Below are 25,223 nucleotides of genomic sequence, written 5' to 3'. Positions count from 1 at the left end.
ACGCACACTTTGATACATCTGAATATTTTTGTGCTTACATCAGTTTCTGGGTTTTGGCGTACGCCATGTGTCAATAGGAAATCCACGCAAGTCTGTACATGAGGCTCCTGGGGCCTATTATTATTTATTCATATTCTGCCACTTGTCTGGATCCAGGTTGCTGTAGCAGATACAGGAGAAGTTGGCCCAATGCAAACTCAGACCCAGGTCTGAACTGGTTGTGGGGCTAACCTCTACCACTACCCCTGCCCCTACCCTAAACCTAACCCAGTCCGCGTTTTTAACCTGGGCTAAGTTCTCCTGCTTCTACCGCTGTGGCAACAGACCAAGCAGCTCACCTACACTTCCCTCTCCTGGGCCAAATCCTTAAACTCTTCCTGGGGGATTATTTGGTTATTTGGGTGATGTCCATTTCAAAGAGCTAAACTTGCCGGCTTGGTGAGCCATTATAATAATGGGCTGGATGAGTCAGCTCGCTAGTTCAAGTGGTCACTGCTCAGACCAAAAACTGAACCTGATGGAAATGTAAGTGTTCTGGACGGTGCCATCTGCACCCTGAAGTGACTGCAAACTACTTTGATGAAGCAGTTATATACCATAAAGCTGTTAATGTGACTCAGTTTGGACAGTTTGCATTCATAAGACTTGTGTTTTATGACACTCATCTTTGCTTTTAACTGCACGTTAACGTTCACCATTGTTGGACTCCACACAGAATATTTGTAGATTTTTCAAATAAATACTGAATTTAATGCACAAGTCAAGCTCATATCTGCACATTTCATGAAAGAGTTGGTCTGTAGTGTGATGAAGTCTGGATTTTACCTTTAGTTCCAGCCTGGGGGGTGGCAGGTTGAGCACTTTGGTCTCACAGATGACCTGGTCTTCAGTGCGTCCGGCCACAGTCACAGACAAGGACAACTGAGGACGCAGGATGTCCATGTAATCCTGAAATCTGACGTGAAAGGTCTCATGTACCGCTGCAGGATGCACAAACATTTTTAATCAGTGGCACTGACAGCTTTTTAAATTCGGTGGAACGTGACAAGCCCCTCTGTCAGCCAGAATGAAGGTTTTTGGCAAAACTGAGTGACTGTTAGAAGTTTCTCACTCTGCTGAGGCTGCATGGTGATGTTCAGCTTCTCCTCCTTCACAGCCTCAATTGAAATGCCAGTGTATAACAGTCCTGTTACCATCAGGGTGCCATCTAACACATGGAGAGTGTCAGCTTGATTATGGAAATCCACATTCAGGGTTATGTCCTCACCAAACTGGGCCTGGAAGATGGATCAGATCAGGAAAAGAAGAAACAAAAACACATGAGAGGGCAAACACCAAAAAGGAAATACATGGATGGATGGAATCATTTATGGACATTATGGATGTATTAGGATTCCAGCAGTGCATTCAGGGCTCCATATACATTAGTGGAAATACCCTGGATTTGGTTCTCGTACGTGGTATTGCTGTCACAAATATTGACATCATGCCTCTTTCATGGGTGGTTTCTGATCACTCACTTATTAAGCTTACAGTCTCGTTGCTGTGTTTAGTGGAACAACGACCTTATTTATTATTGTGATGACACATCCTATCCCTTTAACTCATCTTATTAGTAACAAAACAGCTCTCAGCCTGACTTAATCTAAATTCTGGGTCTGTTAGTGAAGCTCAGTTGTAGCTGCCAGCAACCACCTTAGTATTCTCTCTGCTTTCCTGTTGATTTACTGCTGGTTTTCTGGCCGAATGATTCTGCTCTTTTTCTGTCTATCTGAGGCACTGAAGAGACCACGTGAGGCTGACAGCTGCCCACCACAAGGTGCTGGACTGAGCACCAGATGTCCTGGTTGAAGCTGATGCAGCGGCCCGATGACATGATGGATGGATGTAGAAATGTACAGATACACAGATGGATGGCTGGATGGATGAATTTGTGAATATACAAATGTACAGATGTGCAGATGGATGGCTGGATGGATGGATGTATAAATGTACAGATGGATGGATGGGTAGATGGATTAATGGATCCATATACAAAAATACAGATGGATGGACAAATGTATATATAGATGGGTGGATGGCTGGATGGATGGATGCACAAATGTACAGATGGATGGATATTAATGGATGGATGTATAATGTACAGATGGATGGATTAATGGATGGATGTATAAATATACAGATGGAGGGATGGATGTACAAATGTACAGATGATGGATGGATGGACAAATGCACACATGGAAAGATGGACGGATGTATAAATATACAGATGGATGGATGGATGGACAAATGTACAGATGGATGGATGGATTAATGGATGGATGTACAAATGTACAGATGGATGGATGGATTAATGGATGGATGTACAAATGTACAGATGGATGTATAAATGTACAGATGGATGGACAAATGGACAGATGGATGAATGAATGGATGGATGCACAAATGTACAGATGGATGATTAATGGATGGATGTGTAAATATACAGATGGATGGATGATGGATGGGTAGATGGATTAATGGATCCATATACAAATATACAGATGGATGGACAAATGTATAGATAGATGGATGGATGGATGGATGAATGGATGCACAAATGTACAGATGGATGGATGGACAAATGTATAGATGTACAGATGGATGGATGCACGAATGTACAGATGGATGGATGTATAAATATACAGATGGATGGATTAATGGATGGATGTATAAATATACAGATGGATGGATTAATGGATGGATGTATAAATATACAGATGGATGGATGATGGATGGATGGATATATTAATGGATGGATGTATAATGTACAGATGGATGGATGGATGGACAAATATACAGATGGATGTATAAATGTACAGATGGATGGACATATGGACAGATGGATGGATGGATGGATGGATGGACAAATGTACACATGTAAAGATGGATGGATGTATAAATATACATACAGATGGATTTGATGGACAAATGTACAGATGGATGGATGGCTTAATGGATGGATGTACAAATGTACAGATGGATGTATAAATGTACAGATGGATGGACAAATGTACAGATGGACAGATGGATGGATGAATGAATGGATGGATGTAAAAATGCACAGATGGGTGGATTAATGGATGGATGCACAAATGTACAGATGGATGGATGTATAAATGTACAGATGGATGGATGCACAAATGTACAGATGGATGGATGTATTAATGGATGGATGTATAATGTACAGATGGATGGATTAATGGATGGATGTATAAATATACAGATGGATGGATGGATATATTAATGGATGGATGTATAATGTACAGATGGATGGATGGACGGATGGACAAATGTACAGATGGATGGATGGATTAATGGATGGATGTATAAATGTACAGATGGATGGACAAATGTACAGATGGACAGATGGATGGATTAATGGATGGATGTATAAATATACAGATGGCTGGATGGATGGACAAATGTACAGATGGATGGACAAATGTACAGATGGACAGATGGATGAATAAATGAATGGATGTATGTAAAAATGCACAGATGGGTGGATTAATGGATGGATGCACAAATGTACAGATGGATGATTAATGGATGGATGTGTAAATATACAGATGGATGGATGATGGATGGGTAGATGGATTAATGGATCCATATACAAATATACAGATGGATGGACAAATGTATAGATAGATGGATGGATGGATGAATGGATGCACAAATGTACAGATGGATGGATGGACAAATGTATAGATGTACAGATGGATGGATGGATGTATAAATGTACAGATGGATGGATGCACAAATGTACAGATGGATGGATGTATTAATGGATGGATGTATAATGTACAGATGGATGGATTAATGGATGGATGTATAAATATACAGATGGATGGATGATGGATGGATGGATATATTAATGGATGGGTGTATAATGTACAGATGGATGTATAAATGTACAGATGGATGGACAAATGGACAGATGAATGGATGGATGTATAAATATACAGATGGATGGATGGATGGACAAATGTACAGATGGATGGATGGATTAATGGATGGATGTAAAAATGTACAGATGGATGTATAAATGTACAGATGGATGGACAAATGTACAGATGGACAGATGGATGAATGAATGGATGGATGCACAAATGTACAGATGGATGATTAATGGATGGATGTGTAAATATACAGATGGATGGATGATGGATGGGTAGATGGATTAATGGATCCATATACAAATATACAGATGGATGGACAAATGTATAGATAGGTGGATGGATGGATGGATGAATGGATGCACAAATGTACAGATGGATGGATGGACAAATGTATAGATGTACAGATGGATGGATTAATGGATGGATGTATAAATATACAGATGGATGGATTAATGGATGGATGTATAAATATACAGATGGATGGATGATGGATGGATGGATATATTAATGGATGAATGTATAATGTACAGATGGATGGATAGATGGACAAATGTACAGATGGATGTATAAATGTACAGATGGATGGACAAATGGACAGATGGATGGATGTATAAATATACAGATGGATGGATGGATGGACAAATGTACAGATGGATGGATGGATTAATGGATGGATGTACAAATGTACAGATGGATGTATAAATGTACAGATGGATGGACAAATGTACAGATGGACAGATGGATGGATTAATGGATGGATTTATAAATATACAGATGGATGGATGGACAAATGTACAGATGGATGGATGGATGGATTAATGGATGGATGTACAAATGTACAGATGGATGGATGGATTAATGGATGGATGGATGGACAAATGTACAGATGGATGGATGGATTAATGGATGGATGTACAAATGTACAGCTGGATGGATGGATTAATGGATGGATGTACAAATGTACAGATGGATGGATGGATTAATGGATGGATGTACAAATGTACAGATGGATGGATGAATGGATGGATGTAAAAATGCACAGATGGGTGGATTAATGGATGGATGCACAAATGTACAGATGGATGGATGTATAAATGTACAGATGGATGGATGCACAAATGTACAGATGGATGGATGTATTAATGGATGGATGTATAATGTACAGATGGATGGATTAATGGATGGATGTATAAATATACAGATGGATGGATTAATGGATGGATGTATAAATATACAGATGGATGGATGGATATATTAATGGATGGATGTATAATGTACAGATGGATGGATGGATGGATGGATGGACAAATGTACAGATGGATGTATAAATGGACAGATGGATGGACAAATGTACAGATGGACAGATGGATGGATTAATGGATGGATGTATAAATATACAGATGGATGGATGGACAAATGTACAGATGGATGGATGGATTAATGGATGGATGTACAAATGTACAGATGGATGTATAAATGTACAGATGGATGGACAAATGTACAGATGGACAGATGGATGGATTAATGGATGGATGTATAAATATACAGATGGCTGGATGGATGGACAAATGTACAGATGGATGGACAAATGTACAGATGGACAGATGGATGAATAAATGAATGGATGTATGTAAAAATGCACAGATGGGTGGATTAATGGATGGATGCACAAATGTACAGATGGATGATTAATGGATGGATGTGTAAATATACAGATGGATGGATGATGGATGGGTAGATGGATTAATGGATCCATATACAAATATACAGATGGATGGACAAATGTATAGATAGATGGATGGATGGATGAATGGATGGATGCACAAATGTACAGATGGATGGATGGACAAATGTATAGATGTACAGATGGATGGATGGACAAATGTACAGATGGATGGATGTATTAATGGATGGATGTATAATGTACAGATGGATGGATTAATGGATGGATGCATAAATATACAGATGGATGGATGATGGATGGATGGATATATTAATGGATGGGTGTATAATGTACAGATGGATGGATGGATGGACAAATGTACAGATGGATGTATAAATGTACAGATGGATGGACAAATGGACAGATGAATGGATGGATGTATAAATATACAGATGGATGGATGGATGGACAAATGTACAGATAGACAGATGCATTAATGGATGGATGTAAAAATGTACAGATGGATGGACAAATGTACAGATGGACAGATGGATGGATTAATGGATGGATGTATAAATATACAGATGGATGGATGGATTGTAACTAGGTTTAAGGATATGATTCCTTCTTTATGTTCTCTAATGCCATATACCAACACAGTGAAGAGTAGCTACCTAAACTCTGTAAGTGAGATAGAGTATCTCGTCAATAGTTTTACATCCTCATTGAAGACAACTTTGGATGCTGTAGCTCCTCTGAAAAAGAGAGCTTTAAATCAGAAGTGCCTGACTCCGTGGTATAACTCACAAACTCGCAGCTTAAAGCAGATAACCCGTAAGTTGGAGAGGAAATGGCGTCTCACTAATTTAGAAGATCTTCACTTAGCCTGGAAAAAGAGTCTGTTGCCCTATAAAAAAAAACCTCCGTAAAGCTAGGACATCTTACTACTCGTCACTAATTGAAGAAAATAAGAACAACCCCAGGTTTCTTTTCAGCACTGTAGCCAGGCTGACAAAGAGTCAGAGCTCTATTGAGCTGAGTATTCCATTAACTTTAACTAGTAATGACTTCATGACTTTCTTTGCTAATAAAATTTTAACTATTAGAGAAAAAATTACTCATAACCATCCCAAAGACATATCGTAATCTTTGGCTGCTTTCAGTGATGCCAGTATTTGGTTAGACTCTTTCTCTCCGATTGTTCTGAGTTATTTTCATTAGTTACTTCATCCAAACCATCAACATGTCTATTAGACCCCATTCCTACCTATTCCTATTTGAAAGTTTCAGTCAGGTTTCAGAATTCATCATAGTACAGAAACAGCATTAGTGAAGGTTACAAATGATCTTCTTATGGCCTCAGACAGTGGACTCATCTCTGTGCTTGTTCTGTTAGACCTCAGTGCTGCTTTTGATACTGTTGACCATAAAATTTTATTACAGAGATTAGAGCATGCCATAGGTATTAAAGGCACTGCACTGCGGTGGTTTGAATCATATTTATCTAATAGATTACTATTTGTTCATGTAAATTGGGATTCTTCTTCACAGACTAAGGTTAATTATGGAGTTCCACAAGGTTCTGTGCTAGGACCAATTTTATTCACTTTATACATGCTTCCCTTAGGCAGTATTATTAGACGGCACTCCTTAAATTTTCATTGTTACGCAGATGATACCCAGCTTTATCTATCCATGAAGCCAGAGGACACACACCAATTAGCTAAACTGCAGGATTGTCTTACAGACATAAAGACATTGATGACCTCTAATTTCCTGCTTTTAAACTCAGATAAAACTGAAGTTATTGTACTTGGCCCCACAAATCTTAGAAACATGGTGTCTAACCAGATCCTTACTCTGGATGGCATTACCCTGACCTCTAGTAATACTGTGAGAAATCTTGGAGTCATTTTTGATCAGGATATGTCATTCAAAGCGCATATTAAACAAATATGTAGGACTGCTTTTTTGCATTTACGCAATATCTCTAAAGTTAGAAAGGTCTTGTCTCAGAGTGATGCTGAAAAACTAATTCATGCATTTATTTCCTCTAGGCTGGACTATTGTAATTCATTATTATCAGGTTGTCCTAAAAGTTCCCTGAAAAGCCTTCAGTTAATTCAAAATGCTGCAGCTAGAGTACTAACGGGGACTAGAAGGAGAGAGCATATCTCACCCATATTGGCCTCTCTTCATTGGCTTCCTGTTAATTCTAGAATAGAATTTAAAATTCTTCTTCTTACTTATAAGGTTTTGAATAATCAGGTCCCATCTTATCTTAGGGACCTCATAGTACCATATCACCCCAATAGAGCGCTTCGCTCTCAGACTGCAGGCTTACTTGTAGTTCCTAGGGTTTGTAAGAGTAGAATGGGAGGCAGAGCCTTCAGCTTTCAGGCTCCTCTCCTGTGGAACCAGCTCCCAATTCAGATCGGATAAGATTAGGCTTAAAACTTTCCTTTTTGCTAAAGCTTATAGTTAGGGCTGGATCAGGTGACCCTGAACCATCCCTTAGTTATGCTGCTATAGACTTAGACTGCTGGGGGGTTCCCATGATGCACTGAGTGTTTCTTTCTCTTTTTGCTCTGTATGCACCACTCTGCATTTAATCATTAGTGATCGATCTCTGCTCCCCTCCACAGCATGTCTTTTTCCTGGTTCTCTCCCTCAGCCCCAACCAGTCCCAGCAGAAGACTGCCCCTCCCTGAGCCTGGTTCTGCTGGAGGTTTCTTCCTGTTAAAAGGGAGTTTTTCCTTCCCACTGTCGCCAAGTGCTTGCTCACAGGGGGTCGTTTTGACCGTTGGGGTTTTTACGTAATTATTGTATGGCCTTGCCTTACAATATAAAGCGCCTTGGGGCAACTGTTTGTTGTGATTTGGCGCTATATAAATAAAATTGATTGATTGATTGATTGATTGATTGATTGATTGATTGATTGGACAAATGTACAGATGGATAGATGGATGGATGGATGTATTAATGGATGGATGTACAAATGTACAGATGGATGGATGGATGGACAAATGTACACATGGAAAGATGGATGGATGTATATATATACAGATGGATGGATGGATGGACAAATGTACAGATGGATGGATGGATTAATGGATGGATGTACAAATGTACAGATGGATGTATAAATGTACAGATGGATGGACAAATGTACAGATGGACAGATGGATGGATGAATGAATGGATGGATGCACAAATGTACAGATGGATGATTAATGGATGGCTGTGTAAATATACAGATGGATGGATGATGGATGGGTAGATGGATTAATGGATCCATATACAAATATACAGATGGATGGACAAACGTATAGATAGATAGATGGATGGATGGATGGATGAATGGATGCACAAATGTACAGATGGATGGATGGACAAATGTATAGATGTACAGATGGATGGATGCACAAATGTACAGATGGATGGATGGATGTATAAATGTACAGATGGATGGATTAATGGATGGATGTATAAATATACAGATGGATGGATGATGGGTGGATGGATATATTAATGGATGGATGTATAATGTACAGATGGGTGGAGGGATGTATAAATGTACAGATGGATGGACAAATGGACAGATGGATGGACAAATGGACAGATGGACAGATGGATGGATGCACAAATGTACAGATGGATGGATGGATGTATAAATGTACAGATGGGTGGATTAATGGATGGGTGCACAAATGTACAGATGGATGATTAATGGATGGATGTGTAAATATACAGATGGATGGATAATGGATGGGTAGATGGATTAATGGATCCATATACAAATATACAGATGGATGGACAAATGTATAGATAGATGGATGTACAGATGGATGGATGCACAAATGTACAGATGGATGGATGGATGTATAAATGTACAGATGGATGGATGCACAAACGTACAGATGGATGGATGTATTAATGGATGGATGTATAATGTACAGATGGATGGATTAATGGATGGATGTATAAATATACGGATGGATGGATGGATGGATATATTAATGGATGGATGTATAATATACAGATGGATAGATGGATTAATGGATGGATGTACAAATGTACAGATGGATGTATAAATGTACAGATGGATGGACAAATGTACAGATGGACAGATGGATGGATGAATGAATGGATGGATGTAAAAATGCACAGATGGGTGGATTAATGGATGGATGCACAAATGTACAGATGGATGATTAATGGATGGATGTGTAAATATACAGATGGATGGATAATGGATGGGTAGATGGATTAATGGATCCATATACAAATATACAGATGGATGGACAAATGTATAGATAGATGGATGTACAGATGGATGGATGCACAAATGTACAGATGGATGGATGGACAAATGTATAGATGTACAGATGGATGGATGCACAAATGTACAGATGGATGGATGGATGTATAAATGTAAAGATGGATGGATGCACAAATGTACAGATGGATGGATGTATTAATGGATGGATGCACAAACGTACAGATGGATGGATGGGTAGATGGATTAATGGATCCATATACAAATATACAGATGGATGGACAAACGTATAGATAGATGGATAGATGGATGGATGAATGGATGCACAAATGTACAGATGGATGGATGGACAAATGTACAGATGTACAGATGGATGGATGCACAAATGTACAGACGGATGGATGGATGTATAAATGTACAGACGGATGGATGGATGTATAAATGTACAGACGGATGGATGCACAAATGTACAGATGGATGGATGTATTAATGGATGGATGTATAATGTACAGATGGATGGATTAATGGATGGATGTATAAATATACAGATGGATGGATGGATGGATATATTAATGGATGGATGTATAATGTACAGATGGATGGATGGATGGACAAATGTACAGAAGGATGGATGGATGGATGAATGAAGGGATGGATGTAAAAATGCACAGATGGGTGGATTAATGGATGGATGCACAAATGTACAGATGGATGATTAAGGAATGGATGTATAAATATACAGATGGATGGATGATGGATGTATTAATGGATGGATGTATAATGTACAGATGTATAAATACATAGCTGGATGGATAAATGTACAGACCGGTGTATGGATGGACGGATCAGGGATGGATGGGTATAAAGACAGTTGGATAAACTGATGACTTACCGGCTCCATCTGTATGGTGACGACCACTTTGAGGTCCTCGATTTCGGAGTGGTCCCTCTGGAGGTCAAAGCTCTCGGCTCGGGCCATCGTCCTGTCATTTTCTGGACTTCCTGCACAGTTTGAATGACAGCTCTGAACAAACTTTTTCCCAACAAGATATCAGACCAGCAATCTGGCACATGTTTCTTAATGTGTGGTCTGCGGTACCTTCAGGGTACTTGTAGGTTAGGGTAATGTCATTGAGATTGTCGCTGCCCACAGCCTTGGTACATATAAGCTTTCCAACGTAGGTTGTGTTGACCCGGAACGTAATCAGATGCCCGTAATGATCACGCTTCTTGAAAACCACATCACTGTTGACCTGGATCGTAATGAATTCGACAAAAACGTAAAAAAAACAAAAAAAAACAAAAACAGAACACACCATTGAAACGGCAGAGAAACGGAACTTTAAAGAGGTTTGTCAGAGAAGGCACAAAAAATTAGCCGACTATCATACGATCTGCTAATTTTATGTGACCGTTGGCCATAAAGTAAGTAAACTTTATTTCTATAGCACCTTTCACAGGTACCGATCACAAAGTGCTTCACAGAGTGCAGTAAAACAGATATAAACAAAGGCATAAAATACAACAAAGTTAAAACAGCAAAATCAAAACAAAAAAGTAGTGCCACTAATTCAAAGCTTGTCTAAATAAAAGTGTCTTATGATGCTTTTTAAAGGAATCAACAGAGTCGGCCACATGGAGAGACGGAGGCAGGACGTTCTGCAGCCTGGGGACTACTGCTTGAAAGGACAGGCCCCCCGAGTTTTAAGCTGGGGGGACCTTAGGGACCTTCAGAAGGTTCTGGCTCGAGGACCAGAGAGAGCGGCCAGAAGAATAGGGGGGTTAACAGGTCCACGATGTACTGGGGGGCCTGTCCATTAAAAGCTCTAAAAGTCAAGACTAAAATAGTAAAATCAATTCTGAACTTCACAGGTGGCCAATGTAAAGAAGATAAAAACCAGTGGGATGTATGTCCTTCTGTAAGTTCCTGTTAAAAGCCTCGCTGCAGCATTCTGGACCAACTGGAGACAAGTGACTGCAGATTTGTTAAAACAAGTAAAAAGAGAGTTACAATATTCTAAACGAGAGGAAATAAAAGCATGATGAATGATCATGTCCAGCATGGATAATGTTGCTCTCAGTTTAGAAGCATTTATCAAATGATGAAAGCAGTTTCTAACCAGATGTCTTGAATGGCTGTGCAGAGACACAGACTGGAAGGTTTCTGAGACAGGACTGAGAAGAAGAGCCCAGAAAACCACGGTATTGTTTGATGACAGGAACTTTCTGTTCAGGAGCAATAATCAGAGATTCTGTCTTACTGGAATTTAATTGAAGACAGTTTTTAGCTAGTCAGTTCTTGATACAAGATACACAGTTTATTAGGTCAGCTAACTTGTGTAACTCAGATTCCTTGAAAGAGCAGTACAACTGAATGTCATCAGCATACAGGTGGTAAGACACATTTTTAAAGCTGCTGATAATCTTACCAAGGGGGCTGATGTACAAAAGAAATAACATTGAGCCAAGGACTCAGCCCTGAGGAACACCAAGCAAGAGATGAGTTGCTTGGGACATTATATTATTTACACACATGGCAAATGTTCTGTTACTCAGATAAGAGTAAAACCACTTTAAAACTGTCCCTGAAATTCCTATTTCATATTTCATTCAATGTCATATTGCAGTCCTTGTAACAGTATTTTGTGGTCGACTGGATCAAAAGCCGAGGACAGATCCAATAAAACCAACACACTGCACTGACCAGAGTCCGCAGCCATCAGTAGATCATTTGAGACTTTTAACAAGGCAGTCTCAGTAGAGTGCATCTTGCGGAAACCAGACTGAGACTTATAAGCTAAACTGACGACAGATGGTAAGGTTAGACCGTACTTGTGTGAAGCACCTTGAGGCAACTTTGTTGTGATTTGGCGCTATCTAAATGAAAATACATTGAAATTAAAATTGCATTGACACAACACTGGACAATTCCAACACTGGTCTTAAAAACATCTTGAACTATACTAACCTCAGCGAAGACGAAACCAGCATCGAACGGGTGGTACAGGAGACCTTCCTTGATTGCAGCGACAGAAGTCGGGCCACATCGATAATATCCTGCAGGTGAACCACAGAGACACATTTATGGCTTTTTTGTCCATGGAGGTGTCAGTCCACCTTTTTGTGCCTTCATCTTACCGTCACTGGTCTCCTGTGGCGTGGCGTCCACCACCTGCCATCCTCCCATACCGGTCGGCAGGTCACGGCGCTGCATGAAAACCTCGTTCCAGCAATGGTAGTTCCTACAGAAACCCATCAACCATTTTCAAGCAGCATTAACTGAACCCCCAAACAATCAAGACCTTCCACACCTTCATCTCCACCCACATCGTTGTTTGCCATGCTACATGCTATTACATATCTGTCCTGTAGGTGGCACAGGGTGGCCAGTAGGGCATTGGTATTGCCTTGTGGCTTGTACTGTCTCTTCTGTGCTGTGTTGTGTTTTTGACTCCTCCCACTCACTCCCCTCGGGACACGAGCTCATGATCTCCAGCACTGGAGGCGAATGCTCTGACCGGAAGGCTGGAACCCGGCTCTGGTCTTGTGGCCAGTCCTTTTAGCTGTTGGGGAGTGAAGTGTACTGACTACCACACGCACAGTGACTCCTGCTGGCAGATGGTTTATGATTAGCTCCAAATTAACAGCATGGTCGCTGCATCACTGTGATTCTGGCTCCACCCACTTCATGAAATGACATCGAAGTGGGTGGAGCCTTATTGTCAAACCATAACGTAGCAGCAGCATTAAGCTAGTCTCTTTTGGTCGCTCTGGGTTGCCACACCAGATATGGTGCGAATCTGTGTGCTGATTTTGCACCACCATCTAGCCATCATTTCTTAGCAACAGACATGATTGACAAGACTTTGAACCAACCAGATGGAGTCCCTGGTGTTTTCTCTGTCCGGCGAGCCGTCCTCCTTGAAGATAAGTTCGGTGATCAGGTTGCCTGTGCTGTCGTGAGCGGAGTTGAAGTTGGTGATGACCCTCGCCGGGATGCCAAAGCAACGCAGGACTGTGCACGTAAATCAAAAACAAACAAACCACCTAAAAGTCATTGAACTGTCCAAAAATAAAGAAAATTTTAACAAAAGTAATTGTGCATCTTTTTAACAATGTAGCCTGCTAATGAACTATGCAAAACAAATGCCATGCTAACATTGTAATATGCTAATAAAATCCTATGCTAACAGTGTACTACGCTAATAATGTGGCATGCTAGCCTTGTTCTCACTATGCTAATAAAGTGTCATGCTAATCTTGTAACTATGCTAATAAATGTCACACCAGCATTGCACTTGCTAATAAAGTCCTATGCTAACAGTGTACTATGCTAATAATGTGACATGCTATCCTTGTTCTTGCTATGCTAATAAAGTGACATGCTAACCTTGTAACTATGCTAATAAATGTCACACCATCATTGCACTTTGCTAATAAAGTCCTATGCTAATAGTGTACTATGCTAATAACATGACATGCTAACCTTGTAACTATGCTAACAAATGACATACCAGTAGTGTACTATGCTAACAAAGTTCTATGATAACAGTATACAAATGCTAATAAAATAACATGCTAACCTTGTTCTAACTATGCTAATAAAATGAAATGCTATCCTTGTTCTAACTATGCTAATAAAGTGGCATGCTGACCATGTTGTAACTATGCTAATAAAGTGAAATGCTAAACTTGTAACTATGCTACAAAATGCCACAGCAGCATTGTACTATGCTAAAAAGGTGCTATGCTAATGAGGTATCTTGGTAGTACACTATGATGCAAATGTCATAATGTGCTAATAAGATGCTATGTTACCATTCTGCCATGCTGACAGACTGTGATGCTAACTGTGTGGCATGCTAATACTCTTACAGGTGTTGAAGACTCCAGCAAAGACCCAGCACTGGCCGTAACACACCGGGACGCCGGTACTGCTGTACTGCAACAGGATCTTTCCACTTCCTGTCCACTGCGTCGGGGCGGTGCCCATGGAAAAGTCATCACTCCAGTTTCCCACCAAAACGCCGTTATCATCCAGAGAGTTAATCTAATACGGGTGGAAGGTCAAGAGGTTAGTGGCTAACTTTATCAAGATGAAGAGGTTGCATGTTAGCTTGCTATCAGTCAGTGAGTAACCACGGTCATGAATGCTAACATTTAGTGTATTAGCACTGTCTACACCAGAAGTCAGAAAAGATCAGTGGGCACAGATAACCAAAAAATGAACTTCGATAACTGATAATCAGATAACTTAAAAGTTTAATTTGATAAAGATAAACCACCAAAAAATTTATCGGAAGTTACAGATAACCGATAAATTCCAGTATTGTCTCTGGTACACTCGCAACTACTAACAAGCTTATTTTGAGTTTTAACACATGGTCGCTATTGGAAGCATTAAAAGGGGCGACAGACCCAAACAATGAGTCAGCACATCTGTCTTTGGACATCCTGCCCCCTGCTGGAAGCTCCTGTTTACTACATGGCTTCCAACACAGACACAAACTGAGGAGAGCTATGAAGCTCAACTCTCTGCTCAATCACAATAATGCTGTGAGGCGGAGGAGGCCTTGGAAAATAAAACAATGCTGAGTTATGGTTTGGTGTACGAGGTCTGTCAGAAAAGTATCTGACCTTTTTATTTTTTTCAAAAACCATATGGATTTGAATCACGTGTGATTGCATCAGACAAGCTTGAACCTTTGTGCGCATGCGTGAGTTTTTTCACGCCTGTCGGTTGCGTCATTCGCCTGTGAGCAGGCTTTGTGTGAGCAGTGGTCCACCCTGTTGTCATTTTTTTATTGCGAATAAATGTCTGAACGATTTGGAGCTTTGCTGCATCAATTTTTTTCCAGAAACTGTGAGAGACCTCCAGGTGGACACCGTTCGGAAAATTAATATGGCTTTCAGGGACGATTTTATGGAGATTACACAGATTAAGGAGTGTTACTGCCGCTTTAAGGACGGCCCACAACTGCTGAGAGCGCGGCGCACTCCCAGTGCCGATCCACAGGCTGACACCCCGCTGAAACAACCAGATCACAACGTGAAGGCTTTGTTGATCCAGGACATCGTCTGACTTTCACAAAAAGGCATAAGGAGTTACAGGAGTTTTTTTCATGGAAAGAAAATCAGAGGGACGCACCACGGAGCCATTCATTACGCGGCACAAAACCACCTCCGTGTTGGTCTCACAGGACGGCTTTCAGGTGGATTTCAGACGGCTGCTTTTCAGTCGTGTGATTATCTGAGAAATTGAGCATGAGCTGGACATGCCCCAACATGTCCTGTGAGGCTTCATCACGGCGTTGCTTTGCACCATGCGGCTCCACCGCGACGCGCGGAACTCCGCTCCTCTTTCCATGACAAAAACTCCTGTAACAGTGGAATGTGCCGTTCATTTCTAAACTGGACGCTGTCTTGATCCAGTATGTCCTCTGACTAGCACAGGAATTGTGAAAAGACGTGGACATCAGCACTTTTTCGGCACACTGAGACAGACGTGCAGAGGAGTTCCGCGCGTCGCAGTGGAGCCGCATGGCACAAAGCAATGCCGTGATGAAGCCTCAAAGGACATGTTGGGGCATGTCCAGCTCATGCTCAATTTCTCGGATAATCACACGACTGAAAAGCAACCGATAGCCGTCTGAAATCCACCTGAAAGCCGTCCTGTGAGACCAACACGGAGGTGGTTTTGTGCCGCGTAATGAATGGCTCCGTGGTGCGTCCCTCCGCATTTCTTTCCATGAAAAAAACTCCTGTAACAGTGGAATGTGCCGAAAAAGTGCTGATGTCCACGCCTTATGCCTTTTTGTGAAAGTCAGACGATGTCCTGGATCAACAAAGCCTTCATGTTGGAAATGATCTGGTTGTTTCAGCGGGGTGTCAGCCTGTGGATCGGCGCTGGGAGCGCGCCGTGCTCTCAGCAGTTGTGGGCTGTCCTTAAAGCGGCAGTAACACTCCTTAATCTGTGTAATCCCCACAAAATCGTCCCTGAAAGCCATATTCATTTTCCGAACGGTGTCCACCTGGAGGTCTCTCACAGTTTCTGGAAAAAAATTGATGCAGTAAAGCTCCAAATCATTCAGACATTTATTCGCAATAAAAAAACGACGGGAGGGGTGGACCAGTGCTCACACAAAGCCTGCTCACAGGCGAATGACGCAACCGACAGGCGTGAAAAAACTCACGCATGCGCACGAAGGTTCAAGCTTGTCTGATGCAATCACATGTGATTCAAATCCATATGGTTTTTGAAAAAAATAAAAAGGTCGGATACTTTTCTAACAGACCTCGTATAAATAAAATGAATACTGATAGAATAAATGTCAATTCTGTCATTTGTACAAAGTTAAAATATAACATATATCTTTTAATGTTGAATAATGCACTAATTCTGAAGTTCTGTAACAAACACAGACAGATCACAAAGGATTCTGGGTAAAATGTGCCTCGGCTAACACTGATTGGTTTGACTCATTCATTATGTAAACCAACACATTAATGTGACGTGTGTCGTGTGTTGGTGTTTACAGATAAATGTGGTTTTGTAAAATATACAATTTTTTCATTTTGTAAAAAAAAAAAAAAAAAAGGCATTTTCAAAAAAAAAAAATCCAAGTTGTAATTAGATAACCATCTGATATAACCTGTGTAATAAATAAATAATAGTATACTGTCATGATCTACTGGTGCCAGACGTTCAGTACTTAAGCTGGGTTTACACTGCTAGTTTTGGCCCTTTTTCAGCTGATTTTTCATTCATGTGAGAAGTTTTTGGACCGAGTTTCAGGTTAATCGTGCGTCCTGCATCGTTTAGTGTACATGGAGTAACAAACTGCGTTTAACCTCTCAAGACCACCTCCTGATCGCCGATCGTATGGTCAGATAAAAATCAAACCTGTTTAATATTACTCTGGTCGGCCTGCGTGAGGGTATCCTGCTGCTGAAGAGCTACAAGCATCCAACCTCTCGCACTGTGCCTGTGCAAATACGCAGACCTGTCTTGTAATGCTTTTTTTGTTGTTTTGTTTTGTTTTTAAACTTTGATGTTTCCCATCGAGAGTTTTTGTAAATTAAGTTTGAAAAAAAAACTTCTGTTTACGTTTTGCTTCTGGAAACATGAGTCCGACGTGTGGTTTTTGAATGTACGTGTGTGAGAACATAAATCGTGTGCTCTGAACTTTTACACCGTGCGGTTCTATGGTACAGTTTGAGCTGAAACTGAGTACAGTGATTGAAAATATCAGCCCAGATTCAGGGCAAATACTGCCATGAACACTACTGGCCAGTAGATGGCAGTAGAGACCGTGAAAACTTACCAAAACAAAATTCCAGATAATCCGTGTCTGCTACATTTAAGATGCGTGGAATTTAACAAACGCAAACACAATAACAACGTCTATAAACCCAGAGAATATATTCAAGAGAGTTTTACGCACTAGAGTTTAATACTGTTGTCTGTGGAGCCTGAACAGAGTGTCTGAAATGCATTTGTCCTGTCGTGAATGTACTGAGATTACCATATCCTACCCATAATGCACTGCTGGGCACAGCATGTGCTAACTAAAACCTTAAAAATATGTGCATTACTTTAAAACTAAAACATACTGTATAGCTGATATTTTCACTTTATAAAACTTCAGACGTGACGTTAATTTTAAATAACTTGTCCAAAATTAGTTTGGTTAAAATTTGAACCATTGAGGCTTTTCAGGTTTCAAATCCCACAAAACCTCAGAGAGGTCGCCGCGCTGCGAGATCTCAGTAACATTGAGAACTGCATTGAGACGCTCTGATCACACTTCACTTTAACCGCTGCACACGGACAACACAATTAACATCGCAACATAAAATTATTTTTATATTGTGCCTAAAACCCTCGTGAATATATTCTCTGGTTTTATAGACGTTGTTATTGTGTTTATTTTATGTAAACATGTGAGAATCACAGTCTGTCTCTCCGTTATTTTCAATGGGAGCTGCTGTGAGCTATGCTCGCTTCCTGATCATGTTGTTCTGGGGGAAAGTGAAGTTTGCTCTTTACAACACTGTTTGTCCTCTTTGTTCCAGACTCATATATATAATATGTCTGAAATTCGGTTTCCGTTAATTAAATTCCACGCAGATTAAACGTAGCAGACACGGATTTTTTGTTATAATTGTTTTAGCAAGTTTTCGGGGTATCATGCAGCAGTCTCTTATTAATGTGATGAAAAGCATAAAAAAACGACATTTGTAGTATAATATTCATTTACAACTGTCATCGTGTGGATTCTCTATATGTTGTTTGACTGCAGCAACTCTCTGGCACGCAAGGGATTATGGGATATGTGAAAACCCTGAATAAGTTAAAAATGTATGCGTCTGGATGACTTGGGTGATATTACCGGCATATCAGTATGGGGTTAAAAGAAATGAATTTTTTTTGTGACCAGTTCTTCTTTGTCTGCAGAGGACAGAGCGGTTTCTTCTAGAAGCTGCTCTCTTCTGTTTGCAGAGGGTAGAGCTACACATCTGCTATGAAACTTTTAACAGGTAGGTGCTCAAATGATTTTAAATTTTAAAAATGTTTGCAGCTGTTTGCTACGTTAATGGTCTATAAATTATCGGATGAAAATTTTATCGGAAGATAATTAGTCCGATAATGTTTTTTTTTAAGGATATTAAGGACTGGCTGGCTCAGAATTTTCTGCACCTTAATGAAGCCAAAACAGAGTGTATTCTGTTTGGAGTTAAAACTAACTCTGATCCAGATCTTGGCTCCCTGGCTCCTTATCGTAGGGCTGTGGTAAGGAACCTTGGTGTGCGGTTTGACGATTGTTTAAAATTTGAGAAACAAATTGACAGTGTGGTAAGAGCCAGTTTTTTCCAGCTGAGACTCATGGCAAAAGTCAAACCCTTTCTAAGCCAAAAGGACCTTGAAAAGGCTATTCATGCTTCTATCAGCTCCCGGATTGACTATTGCAATGCACTTTATGTTGGTATCACTCAAGGCTCTCTAAACCGACTCCAACTGGTCCAGAATGCTGCTGCTCACCTGTTGACCAATACCAGGAAGCACAGCCACATCACTCCTGTACTTTACTCCCTGCACTGGCTTCCAGTCTGTTTTAGGGTTGATTTTAAACTGTTAATGTTTGTTTTTAAAGCTGTAAATGGCATTGCACCTTCTTATTTATGTGACCTGTTAAAAACACACAACCCTGTCAGAGCACTTCGGTCTGCTGACCAAAACTTTCTGGAGGTTCCCAGGTCCAGGTCCAAACAATGGGGTGACCGTTCTTTTGCAGTAGCAGGTCCTAAGTTGTGGAATGCATTACCTCCTGAACTGAGGTCCATTAATAGCTTGCCTCTGTTTAAAGCTAAGTTAAAAACATACTTGTTCAGGGCAGCTTTTTGCACATAATTGCTTTGACACTTTTTTGTCTATTTTTATTCTATTTTGGATGCTCTTATTGTGTTTTATTGTGTTTTTCGTACTTTTCTTTTTATTTTATCTCTAGCTGGTGCTATTGGAAAGCACTTTGGTTCAGTGAAAACTGTTGTAAAGTGCTATAGAAATAAAACTTGATTGATTGATAAAGTTATCTAAAAAGATAATCCAATAATGAAAACATTATCTTCGATAATTATCTGTTATTGGATTATCGGAACCGTGCCCACCACTGGAAAAGATAAAATCTTTACATTCATTGTGCGTGAATTAAACCCGTAATCCTGCACACGTCTATTTGTGTAACATTTAGCGTGATTAGCGCAGACAGCAGCACAGACAGTAACTTTAAGAAGTTAACATGTAACATGTTGCCAACATTATTGTGTTTACATGGTCGTAACAATCTGCCATTTTTTTTTTTTTTTTTTTTGGAAGGGCTATTCGCACGGTCGCCGTGTCCATAATTCTCATTTCACTATTCACACGGCAAGACTCTGGTGGCAAAACTTGGAACTACTTGTATAAACAAACATACCGCATTAAATGAGAGTTATGGACACAGCTGCCGTTCGAATAGGGTCGGTCTTTTGCCGCCAGAGTCTTGCCGTGCAAATAGTGAAATGAGAGTTATGGACAGGGCCCAAAAAAAAAAATCATCAAAATTGAAAAATATTAAAGGAGTTATGACATCTTGAATGCAGTATGTTTGTTTATACAAGTAGTTCCAAGTTTTGCCACCAGAGTCTTGCCGTGCGAATAGCCACAGCCTTTCTTTTTTACATATAAAGATTAAAATGAGTAATTGTAAGGTAATTAAAATCATCTCACCGCAGCTGAAGCTTTTCTGACCAGTGTGATGATGTTGCCGCGGTTGAAGATGGGCATCTGGCAGGCGTCCAGGATGAAGATACAGGCGTCCAGAATGCCCCGCTCAAACTGCACAGAGCAAAAACAGGCTGATTGCTGCTCCTTATGTACAAATGTGGCGGCTGTGATGGTGAAGGGTGGACGGATGCTCGCCGGCTACCTGTCCGTACATCCAGCTGCTCGGATACACATTGTCTACGGAACCCTGAAACATCACGCCATAGTCATTGAGAACATACTCTTGACGCTCAGCTTCATCCTGAAGATACACAACGTCCTCTGAAGATGGACAAATGCACATTCAAACCACTTCAAGAAACAACATCAAACCCTAACGCTGATGCTGAGACATGAACTCATGACATCTGTGATGCACCGAGCATATTGTTCTGAATACAAGACAGCGTATTTTTTGGAAAAACATCAGAAAAAACTGTCATTCACAACAGTCGGTGATGCAAAACACTCGAAGTGACAGGCCTCTGTAATGAGCCTACAGTGCTGCATGATGGTGAGAGGCAGCCCCCCCCCCCCCCCCCCAAAAAGAGAGCACTTCAAACATTGGGTAAGTTAACCAGCAACTGAGGAGAACTTAACGATTCAAACTTAAAGCTCATGGTTATTGTCACAGGCCGGCTCATAGCCCACGACAAGAAAGAGGGGAGACAAGGTTTAGGCCAATGAAAAGGATTTTATTGGAAATAATAATTAACTTTGTGTGTGTGGATCGGGAGGTCTGGGCGGCTTTGCTTGAGCTGCTGCCCCCGCAACCCGACTCCGGATAAAGCAGAAGAAAATGGATGGATAATTAACTTTAAACAAAAATAACGACAATGAGGTGTGACGTGTCACTATGTAAGATGTGTGCAGTGTGTGGGTGCGTGAGTGTGTATGTGCAAATATGACTGAGTGTAAAACCAAATCAACAACTGAACAAAAAAACTGGTACCTGTACCAGTTTTTTCACCGGCTAGTAGCCATTGATCACCTTAGTATTTCTGTTTTTCTTGTTGTTTAATGCTGGCAAATTATACAGTATTTCTTGTCTTTCTGATGCCTGATTCTGTTTTTTCTCTCTGTTTAAGGTGCAGCTCCATCCAGAGATGGGTGCGGTGTTTGTGCTGCAGACCCTCCTGTCCTATGCGCCAATAGCATTTCTTGTATATTCATCCGTGAATTGTTCTGTGAATTGTTTCTGTAATTTGTGTCTGTATCATGGCCCAAGCAGAGGGTCACCCCTTTGAGTCTGGTCTGCTTGAGGTTTCTTCCTCAGAGGGAGTTTTTCCTTACCACTGTTGCTCTGGGGGTCAGTAAGGTTTAGACCACTTGTGTGAAGCGCTTTGAGGCAACTGTTGTGATTTGGCGCTATATAAATGAAAATAAATTGAAATTGAAATTGAACCAGCAGAGAGACTGTTGCTGGAGCCATGCTTTAATAATGAGTCCCAGGTGACTCCAATTACACATGACCCGCCTCTGCCTGCAGGAGGGACCGCCCCCCTGCAGGCAGAGGCGGGGGGCATGACACCCCCTCCTTAAACCAAGGGTCCCACCCTCTGCTCCACAAAAAAATTTTGCCCAATTAAAGATTCCTCCCCAATAAAACAACCCGCCCTGAGTCGGAGGTTGACCCCCCCCCCCCCCCCCCCATTCCCACTCAGCAACCCTGACACCTAGGAAGCAATTTAAGAGCGAGAGAGAGTGGACAACAGCCATTCCAGAGACAACAAGAACAGATGTTAGTTCACAGGAGCCCAGGACAAAACATCAGCAAGAACATCACTTTTCCCGCTGATGTGTCTAATGTCAAGGTTGGCGGGTTGTAGAAACAAAGCCCGGCACATGAGGCGTCGGTTTGACGTTCTGCAGAGACTTCAAAAACATAAGTGGGTTATGGTCAGTAAAGACTGTCAGTGGGTCTGTCCAGAACCAACATAGACCTCAAAGTGCTGTAAAGCCCAGATGAGACCTAATGCCTCCTTCTCTGTGACCGAATAGTTTTGTTGATATTAATTACATTTCTGGGAGAAGAAGCTGACAGGAAACTCAACTCCCTCATCACTTTCCTGCAATAGTACAGCTCCTGTCCTATCTGACGAGCATCTACCTGTAATTTAAATTGTTGCCCAAACCGTGGTGCTGCCAGGACAGGAGCTGTACACAAAAGAGCTTTTACCGCTTCGAATGTCTCGTGGCACTGGGTGGACCAAACCAACTCAACCTTGGCCTTCAACAGGTTGGTCAGTGGGGACACCACTACTGAGAAGAATTACAAAAGGCACAATAGCACCCCACCAGGCCCAGGAAGCACATCAGTTCTTTCTTTGTGGTTGGCTGCGAAAACTGCTTCACAGCCTCAGTGTTTGCTTCCAAATATGCACAAAACCCTGACCGACAACTTTTCCAAGGTCAGTCACAGTGGCTTTAGCAAACTCACACTTTGCCAAGTTAACCATTAGCCGGGCCCACACCAGTTTTTGAAACAGGGTTGCACTCTGCAGACATGCTCCTCCCACGAGTCCGAGTAGATGACTACATCATCCAAATACACAGCACACCCCTCCAGGCTGGACACAACTGGGTGCATCAGCTGCTGGAAGGTGGCGGGAGCATTCCTTAAACCAAACGGCACCACTGTGTATGAGTACAAGCCAGATGGAGTTACGAAAGTAGACATTTCACAGATTCTTTTGGTCAGCAGCACCTGCCAGAACCCTTTAAAAAGATCAAATTTACGAACAAACTGTGCTGCTCCAACTCGATCTATACAGTCTGCCATCCGAGGACGCGGATAAAGATCTGCTTTGGTAATACTGTTGAGTCAGACCTCCTAACCAGGAGACAGGGTGATGCCCAGTTTGAAACACATGGCTCTGCAATACCAGTAAATCAAATCAAATCAAATCAAATCAATTTTATTTATATAGCGCCAAATCACAACAAACAGTTGCCCCAAGGCGCTTTATATTGTAAGGCAAGGCCATACAATAATTACGTAAAAACCCCAACGGTCAAAACGACCCCCTGTGAGCAAGCACTTGGCAACAGTGGGAAGGAAAAACTCCCTTTTAACAGGAAGAAACCTCCAGCAGAACCAGGCTCAGGGAGGGGCAGTCTTCTGCTGGGACTGGTTGGGGCTGAGGGAGAGAACCAGGAAAAAGACATGCTGTGGAGGGAAGCAGAGATCGATCACTAATGATTAAATGCAGAGTGGTGCATACAGAGCAAAAAGAGAAAGAAACACTCAGTGCATCATGGGAACCCCCCAGCAGTCTAAGTCTATAGCAGCATAACTAAGGGATGGTTCAGGGTCACCTGATCCAGCCCTAACTATAAGCTTTAGCAAAAAGGAAAGTTTTAAGCCTAATCTTAAAAGTAGAGAGGGTGTCTGTCTCCCTGATCTGAATTGGGAGCTGGTTCCACAGGAGAGGAGCCTGAAAGCTGAAGGCTCTGCCTCCAATTCTACTCTTACAAACCCTAGGAACTACAAGTAAGCCTGCAGTCTGAGAGCGAAGCGCTCTATTGGGGTGATATGGTACTATGAGGTCCCTAAGATAAGATGGGACCTGATTATTCAAAACCTTATAAGTAAGAAGAAGAATTTTAAATTCTATTCTAGAATTAACAGGAAGCCAATGAAGAGAGGCCAATATGGGTGAAATATGCTCTCTCCTTCTAGTCCCCGTCAGTACTCTAGCTGCAGCATTTTGAATTAACTGAAGACTTTTTAGGGAACTTTTAGGACAACCTGATAATAATGAATTACAATAGTCCAGCCTAGAAGAAATAAATGCATGAATTAGCTTTTCAGCATCACTCTGAGACAAGACCTTTCTAATTTTAGAGATATTGCGCAAATGCAAAAAAAAGCAGTCCTACATATTTGTTTAATATGCGCATTGAATGACATATCCTGATCAAAAATGACTCCAAGATTTCTCACAGTATTACTAGAGGTCAGGGTAATGCCATCCAGAGTAAGGATCTGGTTAGACACCATGTTTCTAAGATTTGTGGGGCCAAGTACAATAA

At 41.1% G+C, this 25,223-nt stretch overlaps 1 protein-coding gene across 1 annotated transcript in view; it reads right to left on the bottom strand.

Moving 5' to 3' along the window:
- Positions 1 to 476: 476 nt before the first annotated feature.
- The window catches only part of LOC117518893 (coagulation factor XIII A chain-like), a 45,682-nt gene continuing 20,935 nt past the window's right edge, over positions 477 to 25,223 (bottom strand). The window contains exons 4-14 of the mRNA XM_034180140.1: positions 21,352 to 21,470; positions 21,153 to 21,260; positions 14,759 to 14,933; positions 13,760 to 13,898; positions 13,022 to 13,125; positions 12,852 to 12,940; positions 10,983 to 11,136; positions 10,776 to 10,885; positions 1,112 to 1,277; positions 826 to 980; positions 477 to 677 (exon numbers count right to left, since the gene is read on the bottom strand). Coding sequence (XP_034036031.1) covers positions 477 to 677; positions 826 to 980; positions 1,112 to 1,277; positions 10,776 to 10,885; positions 10,983 to 11,136; positions 12,852 to 12,940; positions 13,022 to 13,125; positions 13,760 to 13,898; positions 14,759 to 14,933; positions 21,153 to 21,260; positions 21,352 to 21,470 — 1,520 coding nt within the window. The remainder of the gene's footprint in view (positions 678 to 825; positions 981 to 1,111; positions 1,278 to 10,775; positions 10,886 to 10,982; positions 11,137 to 12,851; positions 12,941 to 13,021; positions 13,126 to 13,759; positions 13,899 to 14,758; positions 14,934 to 21,152; positions 21,261 to 21,351; positions 21,471 to 25,223) is intronic.

This window comes from Thalassophryne amazonica, chromosome 1, assembly GCF_902500255.1.
Source record: "Thalassophryne amazonica chromosome 1, fThaAma1.1, whole genome shotgun sequence".
In the NCBI taxonomy this organism is placed as follows: Eukaryota; Metazoa; Chordata; class Actinopteri; order Batrachoidiformes; family Batrachoididae; genus Thalassophryne; species Thalassophryne amazonica.
The sequence above is the reverse complement of the archived record's forward strand: the minus strand, read 5'-3'. Positions and strand labels throughout refer to the sequence as shown.